The 25,468-nt window shown below is 36.8% G+C and overlaps 2 protein-coding genes and 1 pseudogene across 2 annotated transcripts; 1 reads left to right on the plus strand and 2 right to left on the minus strand.

Moving 5' to 3' along the window:
• The first annotated feature begins 3,065 nt into the window (after positions 1-3,065).
• On the plus strand, positions 3,066-6,944 carry LOC147548536 (receptor like protein kinase S.2-like; annotated as a pseudogene).
• Positions 6,945-7,025: 81 nt separating this feature from the next.
• Positions 7,026-9,159, minus strand: LOC147548537 (uncharacterized). Its single transcript, XM_086668070.1, has 6 exons — positions 9,019-9,159; positions 8,415-8,500; positions 8,115-8,316; positions 7,590-8,010; positions 7,348-7,467; positions 7,026-7,063 (listed from the first exon to the last, which is right to left on the minus strand). The coding sequence occupies exons 1-6, from the start codon at positions 9,157-9,159 to the stop codon at positions 7,026-7,028; spliced, it is 1,008 nt and encodes a 335-aa protein (XP_086524196.1).
• A 2,820-nt stretch (positions 9,160-11,979) lies between these two features.
• LOC147548538 (ras-related protein RHN1-like) lies at positions 11,980-20,257 on the minus strand. The gene is made up of 6 exons (XM_086667649.1): positions 20,135-20,257; positions 19,976-20,053; positions 19,787-19,842; positions 13,502-13,613; positions 13,114-13,162; positions 11,980-12,977 (listed from the first exon to the last, which is right to left on the minus strand). The coding sequence occupies exons 1-6, from the start codon at positions 20,171-20,173 to the stop codon at positions 12,886-12,888; spliced, it is 426 nt and encodes a 141-aa protein (XP_086523775.1). The 5' UTR covers positions 20,174-20,257; the 3' UTR covers positions 11,980-12,885.
• Positions 20,258-25,468: the final 5,211 nt, after the last annotated feature.

Raw genomic sequence — 25,468 nt, forward strand, 5'->3', positions numbered from 1 at the left:
TAAAAACTTAAAATTCATTACAAAAACTTAAATTTAAAATAATCCAACACATTAATTCAAAAACTTTAAAAACTTAAACTTAAAATAAGGGTCCGTGGGTATATAGACCAAAATAATATTCAAAAAAGGTTTATGATCCAATCTTCCTAAAACATGGATATTTAGTCCCTTTACATTATGGACACAATAACCCATTCTTTATGAGAGAACTACCGTCCATGTCCCTCCTACAAAAATCACGGGATTTTTAATTATCCAGGGTGAATTTGGAATGTTTTTAATGTGGGCGTGATTTAGGGGATTTAAAGCAACTAACGTATAAATCCGAAATTGATTTTTCTCTATCTTCTAACCGTTTTGGAAAGCAAATCTATTTCCAAATCAATTCAAAACAAAAATCGTAACCAAATCAATTTTCTCTCTCTTTACAGATTTGGAAACCAAATCAATTTTCTCTCTCTTACTATGTAAATTTTTTTCGATTCAAATCAATTTTCTCTCACTTAACTTTCAGATTTGGAAATAGTATATTTTTTAGGATCAATTTAGCGTGATTTGGGGGTTAATATACAAAACATATATATCACTTTCTCTCACTTAACTTTCAGTTTTTGAAATAGTATATTTTTCTGGGAACATTAAAGCAACATATGTTTTCGTTTTTACTCATACATAAATACACATAGAATACAAATTATAAAACAATAACGTAAATTATGTATTATTTATGACGAGGAAACCATCATTTGTCAAGTATACAACATAATTTATCAAATGTATGTGGGTCTTGTTCAATAAATTACACACAATTTCTTTTACATTACACATAATTTCTTTTACATTACACATCCTTTACATTCTGTTACAAAAAAAAGTACAAAATCTTCTTTGGTTCAAAAATGGTGCCCATCCATGTACTCTCCATTAGTTTCGTTGACTCACTTTGATTTGATGATTCTCTTTGAAATTTCATCTGGTATATCAAATCTACACACATAAATACACATACATTAAAGAAAAAATAATCATATATTGTATTATGAACTACATGTACAGTTTCGTAAATTATATATAATGTTTGTCAAATTTTGATAACATTTGAAGGTTTTGAGTAGTTTGGTAAACTTATCAAGGCTACCGTTTTGGGTGAAAAGTACACGTAATGGTAAATAAATAATACACAATTTATGTGCACTTATACGTAAATTATATACATAATGGTAAGAACATGAAGATATAAGTAAATTATATATACTTTTATTGCAAAGTACACGAGATTTGATAGTAAAGCGCAGTATTTCTACTAATGAAATGAGTACTGTTTTGGTGTTAAAGCACGGGTAATGTTCTATAAATTACCCACAATTTACAATAAATTGTGGTAATTTACGATAAAGTACATGTACTGTAAATTCTGTTATGAGTAACCGCACGAAAGAACAAATGTTTCATAAATCCGTACGGATTGAAAACCAAATCTGAAGAAAAAAAAATGAGAATATCAATAAGCTTAAACTACAAATCTAAAGATATCTGCTATGATGATTGATTGCAATAATGTCAAACTCGAGTTGAAGGATTAAACATCAAGATCAAAAACATAAATGAAATTTTAAGAGAGAGAACGAAAATAAACATCAAACATTCGATTGATGATTGATAATCTGATCTCACGAAATATCAGAAACAACAAAAGATTAAACATAGATCTAAAGAAATATGATATTATCACTGGATGCAAACATAACATACTAACTTTGAAGGAATCATTGAATAAGGAATAAACATAAAGATCTTAAACAGTTATGAAAATTTTAGGGTTTTAGTTATGAATCATTGAATAAAGAATAAACATAAAGATCTTAAACAGTTATGAAAATTTTAGAGAGAGAAAATAAACATCATACATTCGAAGTTAATGAATTAGTAAACAGATCTTATAGATATGTATCATAAATCTGATACGTTTTATAATAGAGCGAAATAATTAGGGTTTTAGTTATAAGAAGAAATATTAGATATTAACAATGGTGTTTATAAAGATTTCGAAAGTATTAAACCTGATAAATGATGAATTTGGACAGCAATATAATGTAGGAGAAGAAGATTTTCTGAATTTAATGGAGGTTTGTCAACTAAATCGGTTTTAGAGAGATCAAATAAAGAGTTTCCGTTACTGAAAATAATGAAGATATCCTTACTTTGAATAGAAACATGATTTGAGAGAAATATGGGAGATAATAATGAAGATATCCTTACTTTGAATAGAAACATGATTGGAGAGAAATATGGGAGATAAATATGGAAAAAGATATGCATAGATTTCGAAGATAAATCAGTTATAAAATATGGAAAGGTTAGATTAGGGATTATGAAATAATATTTATTCTAGAGATTTGTGTTTTCTCTCTAGATGAGACCAAATGGACTAAATATCCATTTATATTATTTTTTTGTTTTAAAACCCTTTATAGGATTAGAGAGTATTATATCTACTATTATGACCCGTTTTTTGGACTATAAGCCCAAAAATTCTTAAAATAATCTATTCGTTGTTGTTAGCTCTCGTATTCCACACGTGTTCAACAAGATCTGCCTTGATTGGGCGAAATCCTGCCGTCTACCTTGAATTTCGATCCACTTTTTCATGCACCTATCAGTTTTGATATCGTAAATCCTAATATATATGGTTTTTTTTCCAAACAAATCCTATCAAAGTCTTTCATGTGATTGCTCACCCTCCATGTGAAAAATAGCTGTCTAAACACCATTATGAACAACAAATTCAACTACTTATAACATTTTAAGTTTTTAGATAGAACTTTCATCTTTCTAGAAGATTAGAACTGATATCTTTTTTTTTGTTGAAAGACTAAGAACTAATATCCACCAAGCAATTGTTTAACCTTCTTCCTTGTCTTTTATTTCTTCTCCTTTCATCAAATTAAAGAACTTTCCGGCCAACAAATACCCTCAACCAAATATTGAATAAGTCCATTACTACATTAACACTATAATCATACCTTCTTTGAACCCTATACCACTACTACCCATTAACCTTTCTCTCTCTGTCTCTCCCTCTTGATGATATGCAGCTTATGAATTGTTTTTTATTGATCTTACCCATAGATAAACATATGGAAGAACATACCAAAACCCATCTATACCAACGATTTCTCACTTTCTTTCGGAACTCATTACACAAGTTTTATAACCATAAATGGGTTGGATTTTGTCAGCTAAAAGAACACTTAAGTTCTGAATTTTACCAAGACATACTAGGAGTTCTATTGTCAGAGAAGCTGTCTAATAATAACCCAAGGATTTTTAGCTATTCTGAGCTTTATATTGGTACTAATGGATTTAGTGAAGATGAAATTCTTGGAAGCGGAGGATTCGGTCGAGTTGAGCAGTTTTACCTAGTGATGGAACTATTTTTGTAGTAAATTGTGTTGCAGAGAAAGGAGAAAGATTTGAAAAGACATTTGCTGCTGAATTAATGGCAGTTGCTCAACTTCGTCATCGAAATCTTGTCAAGTTAAGAGGTTGGTGTATTAATGAAGATCAGTTACTATTAGTTTATGATTATATGCCTAATCGAAGCTTAGATCGGGTACTCTTTAAACAACAAGAGAAATTTGAAACTATAACACTAAACTGGGGAAGTAGATTGAAAATTGTATCTGGTTTAGCAGCAGCCCTGTACTATATTCATGAGCAGTTGGAAACTCAGATCATTCACCGAGATGTCAAGACAAGTAATGTTATGCTTGGTTCTCATTATAACGCTCGACTCGGTGACCTTGGTTTGGCGCGTTGGCTAGACCATGAACTACAAGTTTCGACAGTGTTTTCTCCATTATCTTTCAGAAATAAAGATGAACAATTTCGATTAGTAGAAACGACTAGAATTGGTGGAATGATTGGGTACCTGTCTCCTGAGAGCTTTCAGAGGAATAATATGACAACAGCAAAATCAGACGTTTTTTAGCTTCGGTATAGTTGTTTTTGGGAGGTAGTCTCAGGACGTCGAGCAGTTGATCTTGCATACCCAGATGAACAAATCGTTTTGCTTGATTGGATCCGGCAGCTTTATGATGAAAGGATGTGTTTAAAAGCAATAGATCGTCGGCTTTTAGAAGGTTGTTACGAGGCTTTTGATATGAATCGTCTTATTCACCTTGGCTTGTTGTGTTCACTAAATGATCCAAATTCTCGACCCACCATGAAATGGTCGGTGGAAGTACTTTCCGGTGATAATATCGGGCAATTACCCGCTCTTCCATCTTTCCATTCACACCCTTTTTACATCTCCTTATCTTCTTCTGCAACAACAAGAACAACAATGACGACAACTAAATCAAATTCATCTCTATATACCACAGCCATAGAAGGTAATACCGTATATATTGTTGGTTTCGGTGTACCGATTCAACGAGTTGACTCAGCGTGTCTATAACCGAATCACTGGTGAAACTGGTTACTACTTTGATTTTATTTGTAAATCAATCAAAAACACTTTCTTTCCAAATTAATGGAGAAAAACTAAGGAATAGAACAACTCAATATCTTTCGTATTTCTAACCGATAATGTCTGTTATCCAGAACAAATGATTCGTAGTCGAATCTCACTATCGATTTAAGATCGGAAAGAGGAATTGTATCCTTCTGTGTTTACTGATTTATTACTTTAAAAAATCAACACACTTCTGATTTGGAAAATCAGAGTGTCTTTGATTAAGAAATCAGATAGACTAAAAAGAAAAAGAAAAATCGGAAGATAAGAAGAAGAATAATTTTTTAATCGAGGCGAGGTATTCCTCTTTCCTTAAGACAATTGACGCCCTGTATAGTACCAAACAGTTACTGGCGTTTGTCTTCCAGGATACAACGATTAACCTTTCGATTCAATGGTACTTCGAATCAGAAAGCAGTCGAACTTGAAAGTATACTAACCTCTGACTTAATGCAAATGGACCAAACTTCTTGCTTATGAAACTCCTTGAAAACTCTGCTAAATATTTCTCTTAGATACTCTAATATGATCTTCTAACAATGCTTGACACTCTGGAAAAAACGGATTTAAATTTGGAGTTGATTTGGGTCCTATAAATAGGTTTCGAATAGATGCATTCATAAGGGACACTTCTGTTGGGATTTAGGGACGCATCTGTTGGAAAGTAAAGTGACGGGTCACTTCTTTAGCAACAGACGTGTCGGCTGGGATTTGGGCCGTCAGATCTCGCTCAAAAGCGCGGAGAAAATGCCCTCCGTTAGATCACAAGAGATATCCCGAAACTAGCCCGACATCTGAAGGAAAATAACCGTTGGATTGAGGTTTGGGAGATGTCCCACTCCGTGCCCAACACGGACTTAACCAGATCCGTTGGATCTTGCGCATTTGCGCGGAGGGAACGCCAACCGTCAGATCTGGGCGTGTTCCCTTTGCGAGAATAGCCCCCAGACAAACTTTTCCGTATTGCCTTTTGGTCCCTAACTTAACCATTTTCCGTCCAAACTTCAGACTTGAATATCTCATTCATCCGGAATCGGATTTGAGTGATTCTTGAGTCTAAACTTAAGAGCTCGACGAGATGAACGCAATGGCGTGCTTCGTTTCTGAGTTTGACGACTTTAACCGATCCAAAATCGGCTCCGATTCCAACATATATTACTGCTGAAAATGGTGAAAGTAATACCAGTAGATCCAGGAAAAGCAACTTCATACACACGAAAAGTTTCCTGTCGGTTGATACACCACAAGAAATATCGTACAAAGAAATTGCGTCTGCTACAAATAATTTTTCAGAAGATCGAAGAGTTGCAGAGATGGATTTTGGTACGGCTTACCATGACTACCTTAATAATCGTCACCATGTCTTGGTAAAACGGCTCAGAATGAAGACATGTCATGCACTTGTGGCTCGGTTCACTGATGAGTTTCGAAATCTTACCAAGCTTAGACATAGAAACTTAGTTCAGCTCCATGGATGGTGCACTGAACAAGGAGAGGTTCTTGTTGTTTATGATTACTCGGCTTGTCGACTTCTTAGTCTTATTCTTTTCGATCATCACCAAGAGAATAGAACTATGGTCTTAGAATGGCACCATAGATACAAAATTATTAAAAGACTAGCATCAGCCATTGTTTATCTACACGAAGAATGGGATGAGCAAGTTATTCATAAGAATATTACTTCTTCGGCTATCATTCTCAACCTCGAGAATGACCCACGTTTAAGTTGCTTCACCATAGCTGAATTCCTGACCAGAAATGAGCAGAACAATCCTCATATCGAAGTTCCTAATCCGAATAAATCAGTCCAAGGGATTTTTGGCTATATGTCACCAGAATATATCGAATCAGGTGAAGCTAAAACTTCGGCTGATGTTTATAGCTTCGGAGTAGTAGTGCTTGAGGTGGTTACGGGTCGAATGGCAGTTGATTTTCGACGCCCTGAGGTGCTTCTAATCAAGAAAGTTCACGAATTCGAAAACCAGCAAAGATCATTGCTTGAACTAGTAGATTTGAGGTTAGATGGGAAGTATGATAAGAAAGAGATGGTAAGGCTGATGAGATTGGGAAGGGCTTGTACACAATCAGACCCAAATTTGAGGCCAAATATGAGACAAATAGTAAATATACTAGATGGCAATGAGACTTGGTTAAAGAAACATAAAGGAAATGAAAACTTGGAAGAATGGCAAAGAAGGAATACTTCTTCTTTGTCATTGATTCGAAGAATCCAAACACTTGGGATACAATGAATTCTTGTGAAGTAATCAGAAATACATGTAGTCATATTCTTGTATGTTTTCAATTTCTAATTAGTTGAGAGAGAGGGAGATAGTGTACTATATACATGTGCTCATGACATACTATGTCACTGTAAACCTAGCTACAACAATAGAATAATGTTATATATTGTTTCTTTGTTCAGTCACATCCTGGAAATATTCTACTCCGATGATCGGACCTGAACTATATCCTCCATGACAAATCATACTGTTTTATGTACGAAAAATTATACAATGATTGAAGAAACAGCTAAAAGACGGTGATCTGACCATTGCGAAAACATGGGATAAATATAGAATGAATGAATGAATGAATATTTTTTGTTACATAATTATGCTGAACAACACAATGACATGCCATTGTGCCGCTGCCTACGTACCCACAAAATAGACAAGGGATCAAGCATAACGTAATTCTTTTTCCAATTTACCTAATTACATCACGATTGTTTATATAGTTTCAGACAGCCGACTTTTTCCTGAGAACTTGTACTTGTGCTCTTTGTCGTCTTCAAATACAATATGTAGGTCTTGTGGCCCAACTTGTACCTGTTCTCATTATACGTTGGCGCAAATTTTGGGTCTTCATTTTAGTTTGACATCTATTTGCAGCTCTGTTTTGTGGTAGATTTTTAAAGTCAATCATCTTTATGGTTCTCTGTTTTTTGGCTGCACATAAAAAAAAACTATGATTAATAAATCAAACATGAAAGACAATAAACAACTTGAATACCATTTCAAGCTAACTGAAATTGAATGAATCGAAATCGTTGAAGATAAGGATTACAAACCTTTCTCTATTCTTTCATATCCGTCATGAAGTTTTCTCTTGCTAGCTTCGAGTTTTGCTCGGAATGTAAACACATCGTCCTTTTGAACTTGATCTTTATTGTCGTTCGAGACCACCAACAACTTGTCATGTTTCTGCTCCATCTTCAATATGTTTGCAGTTTTTGTTTCTGCTGCTTCATACCCATCATGAAGTTTTCTCTTGCTAGCTTCGAGTTTTGCTCCGAATGTAAACCCATCGTCCTTTTGAACTTGATCTTTATTTTCGTTCGAGACCACCAACAACTTGTCCTGTTTCTCCTCCATCTTCAATACGTTTGCAGCTTGTGTTTCTGCTGGTTCATCTTGGGGCGGTTTCTTTAGTCTAAATCTGAATTTCATGCGATAGGTGACGTTATCCGGGCATTTCATCACAACCACTCTCTGCACATATAAATTGAGAAATTATTTAAACATCAAAACATATATTCTACAAGTTAAACATAAACATTATAAGTACACACACTCACAGAGCAAGAGAGACTTACCCCTTCTTCAGGAGTGAGTGTATCACTCAAGATGGTATAAGCACCACCTGAATTTTTATCTCCCACCATTTTCTCATCTTCTTGCTTTTCATGATTAAAACTTAGGTTTTCATCTTTGTTGATCAAATTCTGAGTAGCAACATCATCAGTAGTACTAGTCTTATCTTTCTCAATCCACTCATCCACCACATTTCTCCATTTACTGCAATTAAAAATCAATACAACCAATGTTTAATTACCATAATTGATTAATGATGAAAGTATTAATTATATCAAGAAATAATGTACTTTGTTAATTACCTGATTAGAGTTCGGGCTAGTTGCCGGATCTTAGTGGACTCTGATTTCCTCTTTATTTCATTGATAGTTTTTCCAATTTGGGTAGCCTGTAAAATGATTAAACCACCATTATTAGTTACTAATCTTTAATTAGTTCTTAGAAAGGATGAAAAAAAGGAAGGGTTTTTGTCAAAACCTAATAACCCATCACCCTAACTTCTAAAGAATCTAAACAACAACGATGAAAAAACACAAAGGGTTGTTGTCAAAACCCAAAAAACCTTAACCCACGACCTTAAACCTAAAACCCTAACTTCGAAGCAACAGTCAACAACAATGAAGAAAAAGAAGGGGTTTTGTGAAAACCCTAGAACCTTAACCCACGACCCTAAACCGTAAACCTGAAACCCTAACTTCTAAACAACAACGATGAAACGAAGGGTTGTTGTCAAAACCCTAAAACCTTAACCCACGACCCGTAAACCTAAAACCCTAATTTCTAAACAACAACGACAAAACCAGATAAATAACATGATTATCTCTCTCTAGATTAACTAGTGATAATGTGAAATACCCAAACTGAAAAAACACAAATAATTTAGAAAAAGAATTATATGAGACTTACTTGAAGGATTTCAAAAGTAATAGGAAGTAGTTGAAGAGTTTCTAGTGAATTCAAAACCCTTGATTCAGAATATTTTTCTGAAAGAATGTGTTTCATCTTCAAAACTTCATAAGTGATCTTCTCAATTTCCTGATTTTTCATATTTATTTTTTGTTTTCTTGAATTAGTGAGGGAAGATAAGTTTTTATAATGTTATTTTCCTGAGTAAATTTCAAACTTCTATCAACGGTTATTTTGGATTAGTTTCTAAATTTGTGTACAGAAATGTTTCTAAATTTGGAATCGAAATAGATGTCGCTACAAATTCAATTAATTACAGTTGTCACCTCAATAGGGACCGTTTGGTAAGCGTGAACAATGAGGTGGGAGTATTGTCACTTGCGGAAATATTGTTTTTCGTATTTTATTTTGTTTTTCGTTATTAATTACAGTTAAAAAGATAAATTACATTTTGTTTCGTTAAATCCTTAATATTTGTATTTTGTTTGGTTAAAAACCAAATATTTGTAATTTATTTGGTTAAGAACTATATATTTCTTCGACCTTTTTGTAAGTTATTCAACTTGTTTGCAAGCAGTTGCAACTCTTTCCAAACTAGTTGCAACTTTTTCCCAACTAGTTGCAACTCTTTTGCAATCAGTTGCAAATCTTTTACTATTATTTGTAAATTACGAAATATTTAGGAAACTAACGACAAGAAAAAACTGAGTGATCTTTTATGAATAACAAAAAATTAAAGGAGAGTTATGACCAAATTTTCCATTTCAAATAGTTTGGATATTTTTTTAGTGTAACGAGGCTAATGTAGTAAAATCTAATTAACTAAGTTTTTGTTTTCATTTTCTCGCTTGGAGGTAGTTAATTTCTTACTTCAGGGATTAAGTTTTAAGAAGAACCCAATGATTTTAGAAAACTAGTACTATTTTAAGTGAGGTTAATTTCTTATTTCATGCCTGATTAAGTTATAGGAACCCAATGATTTTAGAAAAATGATACTATTTTAAGTGAGGTTGTTTTAGTTTCAAGTTAGTTTTTAAAGGTTTCAACTAAAAAGTTAGTTTTTGAAGATTTATTATTTTGTTTTGGTAGTTTGGGAAACAAGTGATTGCCCACAAAAGGTTTTTTTTTTTTTGATGAAAAGAGGCTTCAGCCTATCATTCATTAAGAATCAAAGAAGTAATGTGAAGACTATCAAACAAGATAGATTCACTGATACATGTAGGTGGTACTTGGCCTATCCAAGTGTTTACAACTCGATTATCCATTGCATATGTAACGAGATTATGAGCCACAAAATTGGTTTCTCTTTGCGTAAATTTGAATCTGAATTCTTCGAAATTGTGTAGACTGTCAAAGATTTCTGCGACGATACTTCTAATTCTCCATGGTGATTCTTCAATTGGTGAGGTGCAAGCCTTGATAACATTTTGTGCGTCTCCCTCGAAGATACACTTTCTTGCGTTCAAACGTCTCGCTAGTTCAATGCCCAAAAGCATCGATTTAGCTTCAGCTTCAATTAGACTATTTGCTGGAAAGATGTTGGTTGCAGCAGCAATAAACTGTCCCTCATGATTTCTAATCACTGCTGCTGCCCCGCCTCTTGAATTTGACCAAGCTCCGTCCACATTAATCTTTGCTACACCTTCAGTAGGGGGTTCCCAAAAACCACAAAAGGTGTTTGTATACTTCTTTATTTCAATTTATGTTTCATTAGCTATAATTAGGCCAACTCTTTGAGAACATTACAATTTTTTGTCAAAAATTTTTTTTCTTTATTTTGGTAGTAGTCACCGACAAACGACTCATTGCCGACAACTTTTAATTTTTTTTTCGAATGTTTCTTCTTCTCTTCTGTCACCACCTTCGACTACTATAGCCACCATTATTTCTCTCTCTTCACCTCCTCACTCTCCTCCTCCCTCAAACATCTTGGTAGAATTCCAAACATGTGATTGTGGGAATTAAACGTATTGATATACCAGATAAATTACCTGTACGAGTTAATATACTGTTAGTTTAAGTAAACAGTTATTGGCCTTTACTTACCTTAGCCCTAAACGTTGAACTTAATCCAAGTAAAACAACCCTGGGAACACAGACAATGTAATGTTAAGATCCATACAGATCCAAGTAAATGAATTTCCAGGTATTTCCACTGTTTGATACGAAGTATAATTCCATGACTTTAATTCCCTAGGGAATCTATTTTCATGAAATAACCCACTTTTAATTCCTTGCTCCACCCTAAGAATTGATTTCCGTGGAAAGTCAAAAATCAAAATAAAAATATTTTAATATATTCGGATACTTGAGACCTAATATTTATCTCCATATATGTTCTAAAGACATTTTACCCATAAAATTAACAAAATAAACTTTTACTATACGACATTTTTGCCCTTCTTACCAAATGACATGTTTACAAAGTTGTTAAAATGGCATTTTGACTTCATATAGCCAAAATTACATTTTTACCCTATTTAATATCAAATTGACATCTTACCTTTATGTTGTCAAAATGACATTTTTACCTTCGTATAAATCATAAAAACATTTTTACCCTTATGTGGTTTGAATGACATTCTTACCTTTGTCTTGTAAAAATGGCATGTCTACACTTTTACATTGAAATGACTAAAGGTTAAATAATTTTAGAACATAGGGGCGAAAATATAATTATGAAAACATAAGAGTAAAAATGTAATTTAGATAGCATAAGGACGAAAATGTAATTTTGGTAACATGAAAGAAAAAATGTCATTTGACTACATGAAGATTAACTAAAAACTCTTCATTGAATATTATATTCGTAGAAGTTAGTTGTCAACCAAATAATAGAGTTCATAATTCTACGAAATAATAAATGACTATCAAACGAAAGAACTCTTATTTCCATGGAATAAATTCTGTGGAAGACTTTTCATGGAATTCTTTTATTTCCATGGAATTATTTCCCTGATATCAAACACAACCCAAGAGATGTCACTTTCCATGAAAACAAACTTTCCGTTGGGTCCTCCTCCCATTCCAACCGAATCCCAACAAGTCCCTTCCATATCGATTTCTTATGACGGAACTTTTACATTTCCGACAAAGTCAAATTCTTTTCCGGTTACAACAGTGCCTCCGGCTCCCAACATCTCCTCAACCAATGGTTTGGTTGACGCAATAACGGTGCCTCCCGAAACTCCCTCTGCGTCTAATCCTATCTTACAGGCACCCCTTGCTCCCACTAACACGTCCTTTGCGGTGCCTCCAGGAAACCATCTTCTGGTTCCTTCGTGTTGTTCTACATAACCCTTACCTTCTTCAGATCCAACTACCACGTCTAACTCATCCTCTACAAGCACCCATGTCCCGACCGGACCACACCGTAATCGCCACCGTCCGAGTTACCTCGATGATATCGTTTATTCTACCTCTCCCAACAAATTAAAGAAAGAGAGAGGAAAGAACCACAAAATTGCACTTCTCACTTAAAAGGAGAACAAGTGTTGTCACTTCACTGGATCATCACTTAAAAGGAAGAACTAACTGTTGCTGAATCTATACCCGTGAACTACATAGAGGTGTGGTTCTGATGAGGTACACCTATATTTTGCCTCAAGGCAAGCACATCTTATGCGCCTATTTAAACATCGGACACCACCTGTACATACTATATAGTCTGCTTAATCATCTGAATATTGGTCTTAGTGTTTATTTTTGCCCCAAAAAACATCATATCGAATTTCTGATGAGGAAATGAAGTTTTCATGCCCAATATGAAATTGATTCAGTAGCACAATATGTTTTCTTATCATAAGGAATTATAAAACATCTAGACCTTGACTTCAAACAGTAAAAAATCCAAACGAACTGGGGAAACTACACATCTACACTCACCTCTGAAGTCACCTTTCTTTTATCTTCTAAGTCAGCTTTATTACCGGCAAGTGCCATGACCATGTTAGGATTACCTGAAACAAACCAATTATACAACAAATAACACTGGAGAATTTGAGTCATGATTATGGAAACAAATAAGGATTGAAGAGTTGTTTCTACCCTCATCTGATTTTATAATGCATCAAACAAATGAATATGAGGACATACCTTGTTTTTGTAGTTCTTGCACCCACTTCTTAGCACGTGTAAATGACTCCTAAATTTTCAAAAAACAACAACCCAAACCGTAAATAACCATTTGTTATCATGCTCAAACCTTCCTTCAAATAATCAAATAAAATTACAAATTTCTACATATACTAAACTAAGGAAGGATATTCGTTGTTTACAATCGGATAATGATAAACCCAATGCTAGAACCTAAATGACTCCTAAATTTTCAAAAGAAAACAGAAGAACGATCTAATCCGTTAATAACCAACTGATGTAATGCTCGAACCTATCAATTAACAAATTTTTCGAGGTAATGAACAAATGAAGGATTTTGCTATGTTAATGATCAAATAAATTAAGATTCAGAACAGCGAAATCAAACCGTGCTACTTATGTTGTAGAAGATAATTGCAGCAGCAGCTCCTCTGTAGTACATAGGAGCCAAGCTATGATACCTCTCCTGCCCAGCCGTATCCCAAATCTCAAACTTGACGTAATAAATTAAAGAAGACACAAAGAGATATGATTATCAAAGGTGCTTTCATTGATTGAATGGGATACATATTTATAGAGTATACATTAGGGTTTGTAGAGAAATAATGAATAAGGAAACATTACAAAGAGGAAATAACTATAATTACAGTTGCTATAATATTAATCTCTTTCTATCTTGGGAGATATCTTCTGGATATCTTTCTTCTCTTCAATATACTTCAATACCCCCCCGCAAGTTGGAGCAGGGGAAGGAATCTGAATCAAGCCCAACTTGGAGAGTAATCGATGAAACGGATCAGAACCAAGTGGTTTCGTAAAGATGTCAGCGAGCTGGTCGGCGGAGCGAAGGTGAGTCGTCTTAATGAGACCAGATTCAATTTTCTCCCGAACGAAATGGCAATCGATTTCGATATGCTTAGTGCGTTCGTGGAAGACGGGATTGGCAGCAATGTGCATAGCCGCCATATTGTCACAGAAGACCTGAAAGGGTTCTGGAATCGAGACACGAAGGTCCTGAAACAAATATTTCAGCCACTGCAGTTCCGCAGTGAGTGTAGCGAGAGCCCGATATTCTGCCTCAGCCGAAGATCGGGAAACAGTCGGTTGTTTCTTGGACTTCCAAGACAACGGACTTGAACCAAGCATAGTGAAGTAGCCGGTGGTCGAGTGACGGGTGATAGGACAACTGGCCCAATCAGAGTCGGTAAAACCAGAAATTGTCAGAGTGCTGGACGAAGAGAGAAGGAGGCCATGATTCATGGTGCCTTTCAAATAACGAAGAACTCGAGTGGCCGCATCCATATGATTGGAGTGGGGATTTTGCATGAATTGACTAAGGTAATTCACAGAAAATGAAATGTCAGGGCGAGTCACCGTAACATAGAGAAGCCGACCAATAAGACGTCGAAACGAAGTCGGATCGTCTAATGGCGTACCGTCAATAGGTAATAACTTTAAGTGTTGTTCCATTGGGAAAAGACTTGGTTTAGCTCCTAGGAGACCCGAGTCGCGAAGAATGTCTAACGTATATTTGCGTTGACAAAGTAAAATGCCTTTTGGAGAACGAGAAACTTCAATTCCAAGGAAGTATTGAAGTCGTCCAAGGTTTTTAAGAGAGAAACGTTTCTCAAGACGCAGTTGAAGAGATGAAATTTCCGAGGCATTATTGCCGGTTATGATGATGTCATCCACGTAGACTAAGACATAAATGGCAGTCGGACCCTCAAAGAAACAAAACAAGGAGTGATCAGAAGATGATTGTTTGAAACCTTCAGCCTGTAAGCCAGTAGAAAATTTGGCGAACCACTGTCGAGAGGCTTGTTTTAAACCGTAAAGGGATTTGTGCAAACGACATACTTTGTGGTCACCAGTCTTGGAAAAACCAGGCGGAATAGTCATGTAGACTTCCTCATGCAAATCTCCCTAGAGAAAAGCATTATTCACATCCAATTGTTGGAGGGGCCAATTTTTAATGGCAGCAACAGAAAGAAGTGCACGAACAGTGACCAATTTGGCAACTTGGGCGAAGGTATCATGATAGTCGATGCCTTCAACTTGGGTATAACCCTTAGCAACAAGTCGTGCTTTATGACGTTCAATTGATCCGTCAGAACGGTATTTAATTTTGTATACCCATTTACAACCAATTGGTTTCTTACCCGGGGGTAAGGGGGTTAATGACCAAGTGCGATTTTGTTCAAGAGCCTGAATTTCTTTATCCATTGCAGCACGCCATTCAGGAAAATTTTTGGCGGCGGAATAGGATGTGGGCTCTTCGGTGTTGACAATGGAAGTAAGAAATGCCCGATGGGAAGGGGTGAATTTGTCAAAACTGACATAGTCAGTTAATGGATATTTGGTGGAAGTCGTGGGTGCAGCAGTACAAGAACAAAGATAGTCAGCCAAATGGGCAGGACGTCTCGTTGTACGTACTGGTCGAGAAGAAGGTAAAGATTCTTCGGGAGGAACAACTGAAACCGGGGTGGTGTCAGAATTCAAAAGTGAAGAGTCTTGTGAAGGAGAGTCATCTTGCAGAGGGGAAATACCCTGCGAGAGAATAATAGAGTCAGAAGGAAGCTCGTGAGATTCCTCTGGTGGAGAAGTAGCAGAAGATGAAGTTTCCACCACAATAGGTGGGATGGTTGTCGCGTCAGTGGAAGAGTGTGAATGTTCATCGACCAAAGACGGGAGTTTATACAAGTCCGGATGAGGTGAGTGGGTATCGTCAATTGGACTGAAGTAATAGGCATCCGATGTAAGCGGAGTGAATGAGGTAAGTTCAGGGAGTGTCGATTGACGGTTAGCAAAAGGAAACCTATCCTCAAAAAAACGCACGTTCCGGGAATCATAGAGATTGTGCGTCTCTAAGTCGTAGATGGTGTATCCTTTCTTCCCAGGTGGATAACCAACAAAGATTCCAGGTTTAGCTCGATGATCAAACTTATGTTGGATGTTGGTATTGGTTGCAAAACACAGACAACCGAAAACTCGGAGAGCTAAGTAGTCCGGTGGAGAATTGTATAGCATTTCATAAGGAGATTTGTATGAAAGTACTGGGGTTGGCATTCTATTGATTAAATAGGTTGCCGTTTTTAAACATTCTCCCCAAAATTGTAAAGGGAGATGTGCTTGAAAACGCAAGGCGCGAGCAACATCGAGTAAATGACGATGTTTGCGTTCGACGACACCATTTTGTTCGGGTGTGGAGACGCAACTTCGTTGATGAAGAATTCCATGAGATTGGAACCAAGTTTGGAGATCATTGGATAAGAACTCGGCTCAATTATCAGAACGAAAAGTCTCAATCGGGTTTAAAAAAGTATTTTCAGGACTCGATGATATAGAATTAATCTTCTTATGATATTGTTTAGAAACAAACTGAAAAAAGAAGTTTAAATGTGTCCTAGTCTCAGACTTGGTTTGCATAAGGAATGTCCAAGTAAATCTGGAGAAGTCATCAACAAGTGTGAGGAAATAACGCTTGTTGGTTAAAGATGAAACCGGAAAGGGTCCCCAAATATCAGCATGAATAAGTTGAAAAGCAAAAGTACTAAAACTACTACTTTTATTAAAAACCAACTTAGATTGTTTTGCCATAGGGCATACAACGCACTCATGCGACTTATTAAAGGAAATAAACGGGAAACGTTCTGATAAATAACGTAAACGGCCTAAATTAGGATGTCCAAGTCGACGGTGCCAGACGTCGAGTGACTTATTCAAAGCAAGTGCAGTAAAAGTCCTACGGAGAATGTAGAGTCCATCAATAGCATCAGCCCGACCAATCTCCTGATGATTTGAGATCGTCTGAAAAAGACAATGAGTTGAATCAAAATAAACACCAGATTTCAAAGATTTACAAGTCTGATTTACAGACATCAAATTAAATTTGAAATTAGGAATGTAATAAACTTGGTCAATAAAGAGAGAGTCAGAAAAAGTGACTCTGCCAATATATTTGACTAAGTAAGACGCTCCATCGGGAATTTGAACATAACAAGATGGTGGTGCTAAAACATAAGATCTAAAAGCATCTAATGAAAAACAAACATGGTTTGAAGCACCACTATCGACAATCCAAACAGAAGGATGAGACAGGGAAGTACCTGACATCATAGCAGAACTGGAAGGAGTCTGTGCATTGACAACTGCCATAATGCGATCATAGTCTTCTCTGGTAAGAGTTGGAGCTGGAGAAGAGCTGGAACCCTGAGAAGTGCTACGGGCACCACCTGGACGAGGGGGGCGACCATGGAGAAGATAACATCGATCAACAGGGTGACCGAGACGTTTGCAATGAGTGCACATTACATCTCTGTTACAAGTGTCAGCAGTGTGTCCATGAAGGTTGCACTTAGTACAATAAGGACGAATTCGCTTATTTCTCGGGGGAGGTAAATCACTTTCTTTCAGCTTGTTAGCGGCCGTGATCTTGGCGTTGAAAGCGTGAAAGTCAAAGGGAGCATTGATCTTGTTTTCTGCTCTTCTTGAATGACCAAATTATATACCTTAGCCAGAGAAGGTAACGGTTCCATTAGAAGGATGTTATTGCAAGTTGCAGAATAACGTGCATGAAGACCCATGAGAAACTCAATTGTATGCGAGGTAAGATGATATTCAATGGTTGTTTTGCCAACAGGGCAAGCACATGAAGTGGGTGGAATGATAGCATCCAATTCGTCCCAATAAGACTTCAACTGAGAGTAATAAGCTGAAATAGTCTGGTGCTCCTGAGTAAGGGCAGAAATCTTTTTCTTCAGTTGATAAATGTAGGTAGCGTTAGACGTAGCAAAACGCTCCTTCAAATTCTTCCAAAGATCAAAAGCAGAAGCCGAACGTCTCGTGCTACGTCGGATTTCCTCGCTGACAGAATTGGATATCCAAGCAGCCACCATGGTGTCACAACGGATCCATGCATGAAGTTGCGCAGGATCCGTCGGTTTAGGGAGCGACCCATCGATAAAACCTTGCTTATTTTTGATGATAAGAGCATCATGCATACTGTGAGCCCATTCAGCATAGTCTAGCCCGGTAAGCACGGGGTTAACACCAACAGAAGTTGCATTGTCCGAAGGATGCACATAATAAGCCTCACATATTTGTCGGAGAGGAGTTGAGTCTGTCATCGGTGGAGTGTCATCGGAATTCGAGTTCAGATCACTTATGTTGGCAGATTGTCTAGAAGTCATTGTTTTGTAAAGAATAGAAGAAATAATCTATTTTAAATTCAACGTCACAATATTATGTAGAAGTGACGGTTCAGAATGCAGCGTCACAGTAAAATTATAAAGGACAATCCAGATTGTCACAACTAATAGAAGTGTTGGCTAGGAATAAAAGGGACAGTATGTTGTCTCAAAAAAAAATAGTCCAAACGGAAGTGTTGGAAGTAAAGGGGACAGTCCAGAATGTCACCAACAGAAGTGTTGGGAAGTTAAAAGGACAGTATACTGTCACAAATAGTCCAAACAGTTGTGTACTGTTGGAAAAAAAGAAAGCGTCACAAACGTGAGATGTCACAAAAAAGAAGTCAAATATCTGGGTCGGTCAAAGTCAGAAGTCTGGGTCAATACGAATGGACCTGGTCAGAGTCAAAGTTCGGTGGAAAAGTCCGGTCAATGGGGCAAGACGGGAGTCAATTAGAGTTGACTCCGTCACCTGACTCGGGATGATTGCCGCCGGCTAAGTAGGGTTCCGGTTGGTTGTTTAACCAGCCAAAATTAGGGTTTCTTTGAAACCAATAGGTATGTCGTAATTAACCTAGGGAAAAAGCTAGTCGGAGGCACGGGATTGTAATCGGACTATCGCGGCCAAGGGCAGAGGTCGAATGGCGTCGGATTGTTAGAGAGAGAAAGAGATTCTTTAAAAGTCGATGGAACCTTAAAAAAGATAATCAAACCAACAATCTATGATGCAATAAGAATGGATTATGGGTCAGAACTGACCAGGGTAGGTCTGTTCGGCAAAAAACTAGTCTGTCCGGCGAGAATTTTGGAACCCTAGAGGTTCACTCGTCGGAGAAGATGACGGAAAATTCGGGAACCAAAAAGAAATTTTTGTTTTCGGGTCTGTGACGGGTTGAGATTATGTCAATTCCGTTTTATGTTTGTCTCGGTTCTAGTCAAAGTGTTCCGGTTTTATATCTATTCCGGGCTTATTCTGTTCCGATTTATAGACAGAGTTAGTTCCGGATTATGTTTATTCTGGTGCGTGAATTAGAACCAGAACGAAACAGTATTGGTTACTGACCTAAAAATATTCGAAAAAATACGAAAAAAATTCGAAAATTTTTGGAAAAAACAGGAAAATGGATTGATAACTGACCTTTGAAGATATTGTGGGGATGATGCAAAATAATAAGAATCCGTTGAGCAAGAAAGCCGAAGAAACCAATAATCTTTGTCAAATAAAATCCCAGAAATATTGATTGTGCTCTAATACCATAATAAATTAAAGAAGACACAAAGAGATATGATTGTCAAAGGTGCTTTCATTGATTGAATGGGATACATATTTATAGAGTATACATTAGGGTTTGTAGAGAAATAATGAATAAGGAAACATTACAAAGAGGAAATAACTATAATTACAGTTGCTATAATATTAATCTCTATCTATCTTGGGAGATATCTTCTGGATATCTTTCTTCTCTTCAATATACTTCAATATGACGGTTGCGTCATTCACAGCTAACGTCTGTGAGAAAAACGCAGCTCCAATTGTTGATTCCTATCAACATGCACACTAAAAATCAGAGTGATTCTACCAGTAGAACAACATAATCATATCGAAGATCATCGAACCACAACAAAAAAAACAGAATCTGAATCTGAATGAATTCATTATCAAATTTCCCAACTACCTGAAATTCAAGAAACTGTCCCTTTACGAATCTCAAAACGAGACTAGATTTTCCCGCTCCCATATCACCGAGCAAAACCTATAATTCGATGAGTGGAAGATTAGAATTGAAGTCCTGTGACAAAAACTGAAACCCTAGTTAAATTATACTATGACTTACAAGTTTCGCATTGATATTATTGTTTCCTGCGGTAGCCATAGAAAATATTGGTTAATAGCATTGGATTGTTTGATTGATCGTTTAGAATTGTTTGAAGCTGGTTGAATCAATGGATCCACTGATCAAAGAAAAGAAATAGCGCGGGGAAAATAAAGCGAGAAAGAGAACAAAATTTCAATTTCTTTACCAAACCCAAATGGGGACGAAAAAAATACTCCTTGTATTTGACGGCCTAGCCTTGAGGCCTTGAGAGCGACCCTTTAAGAATACAGGATAGATGAGCTACACATGTGCATAAACAACAACCAATTAGGTTGTTCAACAAAAAAAAACAACCAAGTAGGTAGTTGGTTGTGCTTTGGCTTTGAAAACCCAATAATCAAAGATTGGATTTTAGATTGATGTGAATTTAGGTGCTGTTTGTTTTTTTAGTTTTTCAGGTCTGAAATTTCAAATGTTTGTTTTACAATTTAAGAAAATATGAAAACCAATCTGAATGTGGTCAAGGTCTGAATTCGGCTGAAAAATAGCCCACAAATTTCAAACTTCAAAACAAGTCTGAAATAAGGGTTCAAATGCTAAAAATTGTCAAATGACTTTTATACCCCCTCAATGTAGAAAAATCTCTCATTAAAATATTTCACCCATCACCCCAAACAAGAGCACCACCACCGTCCCAAAACGAACCACCACTAGAACACAAAACCAACCACCACCAGAACACAAAACCACCACCACCTCAGACCACAAAACAGACCACCACCACCATAACCACCAGAACACAAAACCTCCATCTCACATCACAACACCACCACCACTTCAGACAACAAAACAAACCACCAGCACCACCATAGCCCAAATATCAGAGAAAGAGACCCTTATTTGCAAAATCTCCACTTCGTTTGTACTGTCAATGCAAAATCACTACTTCGTTTTGGTAAAAATGGAGAACTTAAGATCTTACAAGTTGCAGATATGCACTATTACCGAATCAGTTCAAAGGGTGTTCTGATCTTGATCTTAATACCACCGCTTTCATCAATCTTATGATCCTTGCAGAAAATCCCGATTTCATTGTCTTCACTGGTAATCTTTTTCCCTTTGATCATTAAATTTACACTTCTTATTTCAGTTACCATTTAGGGGTGGGAAATTGGTTGCTTGTATCAGATTAGATAAAACCTACTTTGACCAAAGATAGTAATCAATACTCAGTAATCAGAGAGAGAGAGAGAGAGAGAGAGAGAGAGAGAAATTTTATAGAAGAACTCTTGTCCATTGTTCATTCAGAGAGAGAGGGGAGAGAGATTCGCAAAGAGGTTAGAGAGAAAGGGAGGCAGATGGTTTCTGGCTTTTGGTTGGAGGGGAGAGAAAGTGAAATAGAAACCCTAATATTGGTTTTAGGGTTTTTATTGTTTTTTTGTTGAAAAATGAGAAAGAGTCTGTTTCGTCCAAAATATAAGGTCGGGGTACAATGGTCAAAAGTTTAAGTCAGACCTAATAATTCAGATCTAAAAAACAAACATCTAATTTGTAATATAATTCAGCAAATTCAGTTCAGCAAATTCAGATTCAGACAAATAAAAAAAACAAACAGCACCTTAATAATTTATTGCTCTGAAAACCCAATTAGGTAGTTGGTTGTGCTTTCAAGATGGAACCACTCTTTCATTTCTCAAGCTGGTCGCACGGTTGTAATTACGGCAATCGCGACGACCGTACCCCGATACCAGACGCAATGCTTCGCTATCCCTAAAGGTATAAGCAAACGCATTATGACTTTAAAAAAGTCGTTCTGGTGGGCTAAGTCGAAGGGCATTTGCACTAAAGCTTGGCCCTCTATCTGCCTCCCAAAAAAGATGGGAGGTCTAGGAATCCACATTCCTGAGCTTGGTAACAAAGCTCTGCTCAGTAAACTCGCCTGGAGACTCAGAACTGAACCAAATGCATCATGGGTTCAATTTTTGAAAGCCAAATACTACCCCAACTCTGATTGTCCAGGTCTGACTAAATCTCACCACTCTTGGATCTGGAAAAGTATTCGTAAGAACTTAAATCAAATAAAATATCTTTCTACTTGGGAGGTTCACACGGGAGGTTCACATGGGTTGATTTCCAAAAAGTCACAACTTATTTAAAACAAACTAGGAGGCCAAACTGAAATTTATTTCACCTCCATCTCATCACTTTTCTGTCAACGTCATCACTCCTCCGCCACCTCATCATCTTCTTCGGCGATGGTCGCCGGTCGACCAAAATTTCTGGCGACCATCAAACTTTATTAAAAAAATTTTACTCTCTCACTTTTTTCTTCTGTCTCTTATTTCTTCTCCCTTTTCTTTCATCTATCTTCTCCCTCTCTACTTTACTCCACTCACACCCTCTCTCTCTATCTAAAGCTCCGACGAAGGGAAGGACCCCTTCGCCGGAGCAACTGGTTTCCAGATGAAATCGGTCTGGTTTCGTTTGGAAACCAGGCCAGACGAGAGCAGATCGTGGTGGCCTGGTTTGCTGACGAAACCAGACTGATTTCGTCAACAAACCAGTGCTCCAGCGAAGGGGGTCTTTTCCCTTCGCCGGAGTTTTAGAGGGAGAGGGTATAGTAAAGAAGGTGTAGTAAAGAGGGAGAAGAGACATGAAAGAAAAGAAAGAAAAAAGTTAAGGGAGGGAAAAAAGAAGTGAGAGAGTTATTTTTTTAAAAAAAATTAATGGTCGCCGGAAATTTTGGCCGGCCGACGACCATCGCGGGAGAAGATGATGAGGTGACAGATGAGTGATGATGTGGACAGAGAAGTGATGAGATGGAGGTGAGAGAAATATTTTGAAAATAATTTCAGCTTGGTCCCCTAGCTTGTTTTAAATAAGTTGTAACTTTTTGAAAATCAACCCATATTTTAATAGGGGTCAAACTTGAATTTATAAAATTACTTTTATAAAAGGGTAATTATGGAAACAAAAAAGGTAACCATTAAAGTTAACTAACAGTGTTAACAAAAAGGGATCAAATTTGAATATACGAAAAACAAGAGGCCATAAAAGAATCTGATCACAAAGTAGGGGGTCAAATAGAAAATAACTCATAAAATAAAGGGTTAATTCCGTTTTGGCCCCCAATTTGTATCCAACTCGCCGTTTTGGCCCGAAAAATTTCTTAATTGGCCCCAAATATTTTTTAACCTCCCAATTCTACCCCCATGGCATTTCTGTAATTTATTTTTTTTTCTTTTTCTTTGTCCACCTCATCTAACAATAACCACATCACCTCTGTCCACCTCACCCTTCTTCTCCGGCGAAAAGTTGTCGGCCGGAATAAAAAGTTCCGGTCGGCCACCTTTACAAAAAAATAATTCTCCCTTTCTCTTTCTTCTTCTTCTTCTTCTTTCTCTCTTTTCCTCTTCTTTTTTCTCTCTCTTCCTCTTCTTCTCTCTTTTCTCTTCTTCTTCTTTCTTTCTCTTCCTCTTCTTCTTTACTCTCTCTCTCTCTTTACCTAGTCCGGCGAAGGGGAGGATCCCCTTCGCCGGACGTCTGGTTTTCAGACCTTCATGGACACTTATAGGGGGCAAAACGGCGAATTAGTCACAAATCGGGGGCCAAAACGGAATTAACCCTAAAATAAAGGTAGTATTTAGATGGTCTTTAGGGATCGTTACATAGTTATGATTGTTTATGTGCTCACTTAAATTTATATTGTGTCCTTATGATGCATCGGTGCCAATTAACAATATAATAACCCTTGAAGTCCATATCAACACGAACCAACAATTGCTATGTTGGCAATATTTATGGCAAAAATTCGTATTCCCCCGCTCCCCTGAAAGCATGGGTCAGCCTAAATCTTTCTTTTTTTGTTCATCACTTCTTATCCGACTTATCTTTCTTCTATTTGTACATAGACTAGAAATCTAACACAGGATTAAATTTTGAAATTATGATAACATGTCATTAGAAAATCAAACAAAAGGTGATTTAAGGGGCTATTTTGAAATTTGGTCGTATGGAGAGAGAGCTATTGGTGTTCGTCATCTCTTAGGGGCAAAATGAAATTAACCCAAAACGTAAGGATGCCTTCATGCCAGAATGGGGTATGAAGTCGCAGTGCCAACAAGGAAGCACTGCAGCCACCAATGATGGAGGACAAATTAGTCATTTTTGAAAAAGAAACCAGAAAGAGAGGAGGTGCTCTTTCCAGCAAGGGAATTTCTATAGGCGCCCAATTCATATCTGTAGGCGCCCTCACTCAAATTTGGCAGTGTGGGGGCCGCCAATCGCAGCTAATTAGAGTGCTTATAGAACTCCCCTTTTAGGAATTAAAAAGAAGAGAGAGGATCTTTGCCTGGTGTGAGTTGATTGGAGTCAAAGAAGATTTAAATGCAGGTTTGACCAAATCTGCAAATCTCTGTCAGCCTGCTGCACTTCTGGTGGTACTCTCAGAAATCATTTTCAACACCACCATCCAATCAATTTATTTGACCCCACCACCCACTTCTCTCTCTTTTCCAATTTTAAGCCCTCTCACTTCATCTCATTAATTTCTCCAATTTTCACGTCAATTACCCATTCCCTCGGACAGTATATGCATGTAATTTCGGGGAACAGTAGGTTTACATGAAAAATAAGCAAGTATTTCTTTCTATTTGGTCGAATTTCTCAAAATATTATGGATAATAATAAGGTTTAAAGCAATATTACTAATGTCAACATTTAGTTGTCTAAGTGGTCGATAGTATTGATATAAATTTTCAAAGGGCGATGTTAAAGGCACCGAGCAAATCCATTATAAGCGGGTGACTCTATAAGCATTGGGGTCAACAACTACTTTCTTTATAGGTGTCAGCGTATCTGTAAGCATCCGATTCTAACGTCTATTCCCTCTAACGTCTGTCCCCGACCCTAACACTCTCACCAGTTCAAACTCGTCTGAAGTTTCTCTCTCTAAGTTTCACACTCCTCCACAACCCCGAAACACATACTTTAATGGCTCATATAGGACTTGTTAAGTTCCATTTCTTCTTCTTCTTCTTACTTGTCTGGCAATATGTTCTACTGGTAAGTAAAAGACTTGTGATTCAGTTCTTTTTTAACTTCAAAATGCAAATATAGATTCTTGTCATCTCTTTAGCTGTGATTAATGTTCGACTTGAGAAACTATTAAAGTTATTAATTAGATTCCCATATACCTGGAAGCAGTTTAGTCTTCTGGGTCATAAGAATCTGTTGTTCATCAGATGAACTTCAACTTAAAAATAAGTAGAATTTTCTTTCAACATTTTCATGGCTTTACTAATGTGCACGCACTTCTGAGCTGACCGTCGTGTGGTCTTAGATAGAACTTTA

This window comes from Eschscholzia californica, unplaced genomic scaffold, assembly GCF_041429995.1.
Source record: "Eschscholzia californica isolate CP2 unplaced genomic scaffold, dmEscCali1.0.p SCAF_3, whole genome shotgun sequence".
NCBI lineage: Eukaryota > Viridiplantae > Streptophyta > Magnoliopsida > Ranunculales > Papaveraceae > Eschscholzia > Eschscholzia californica.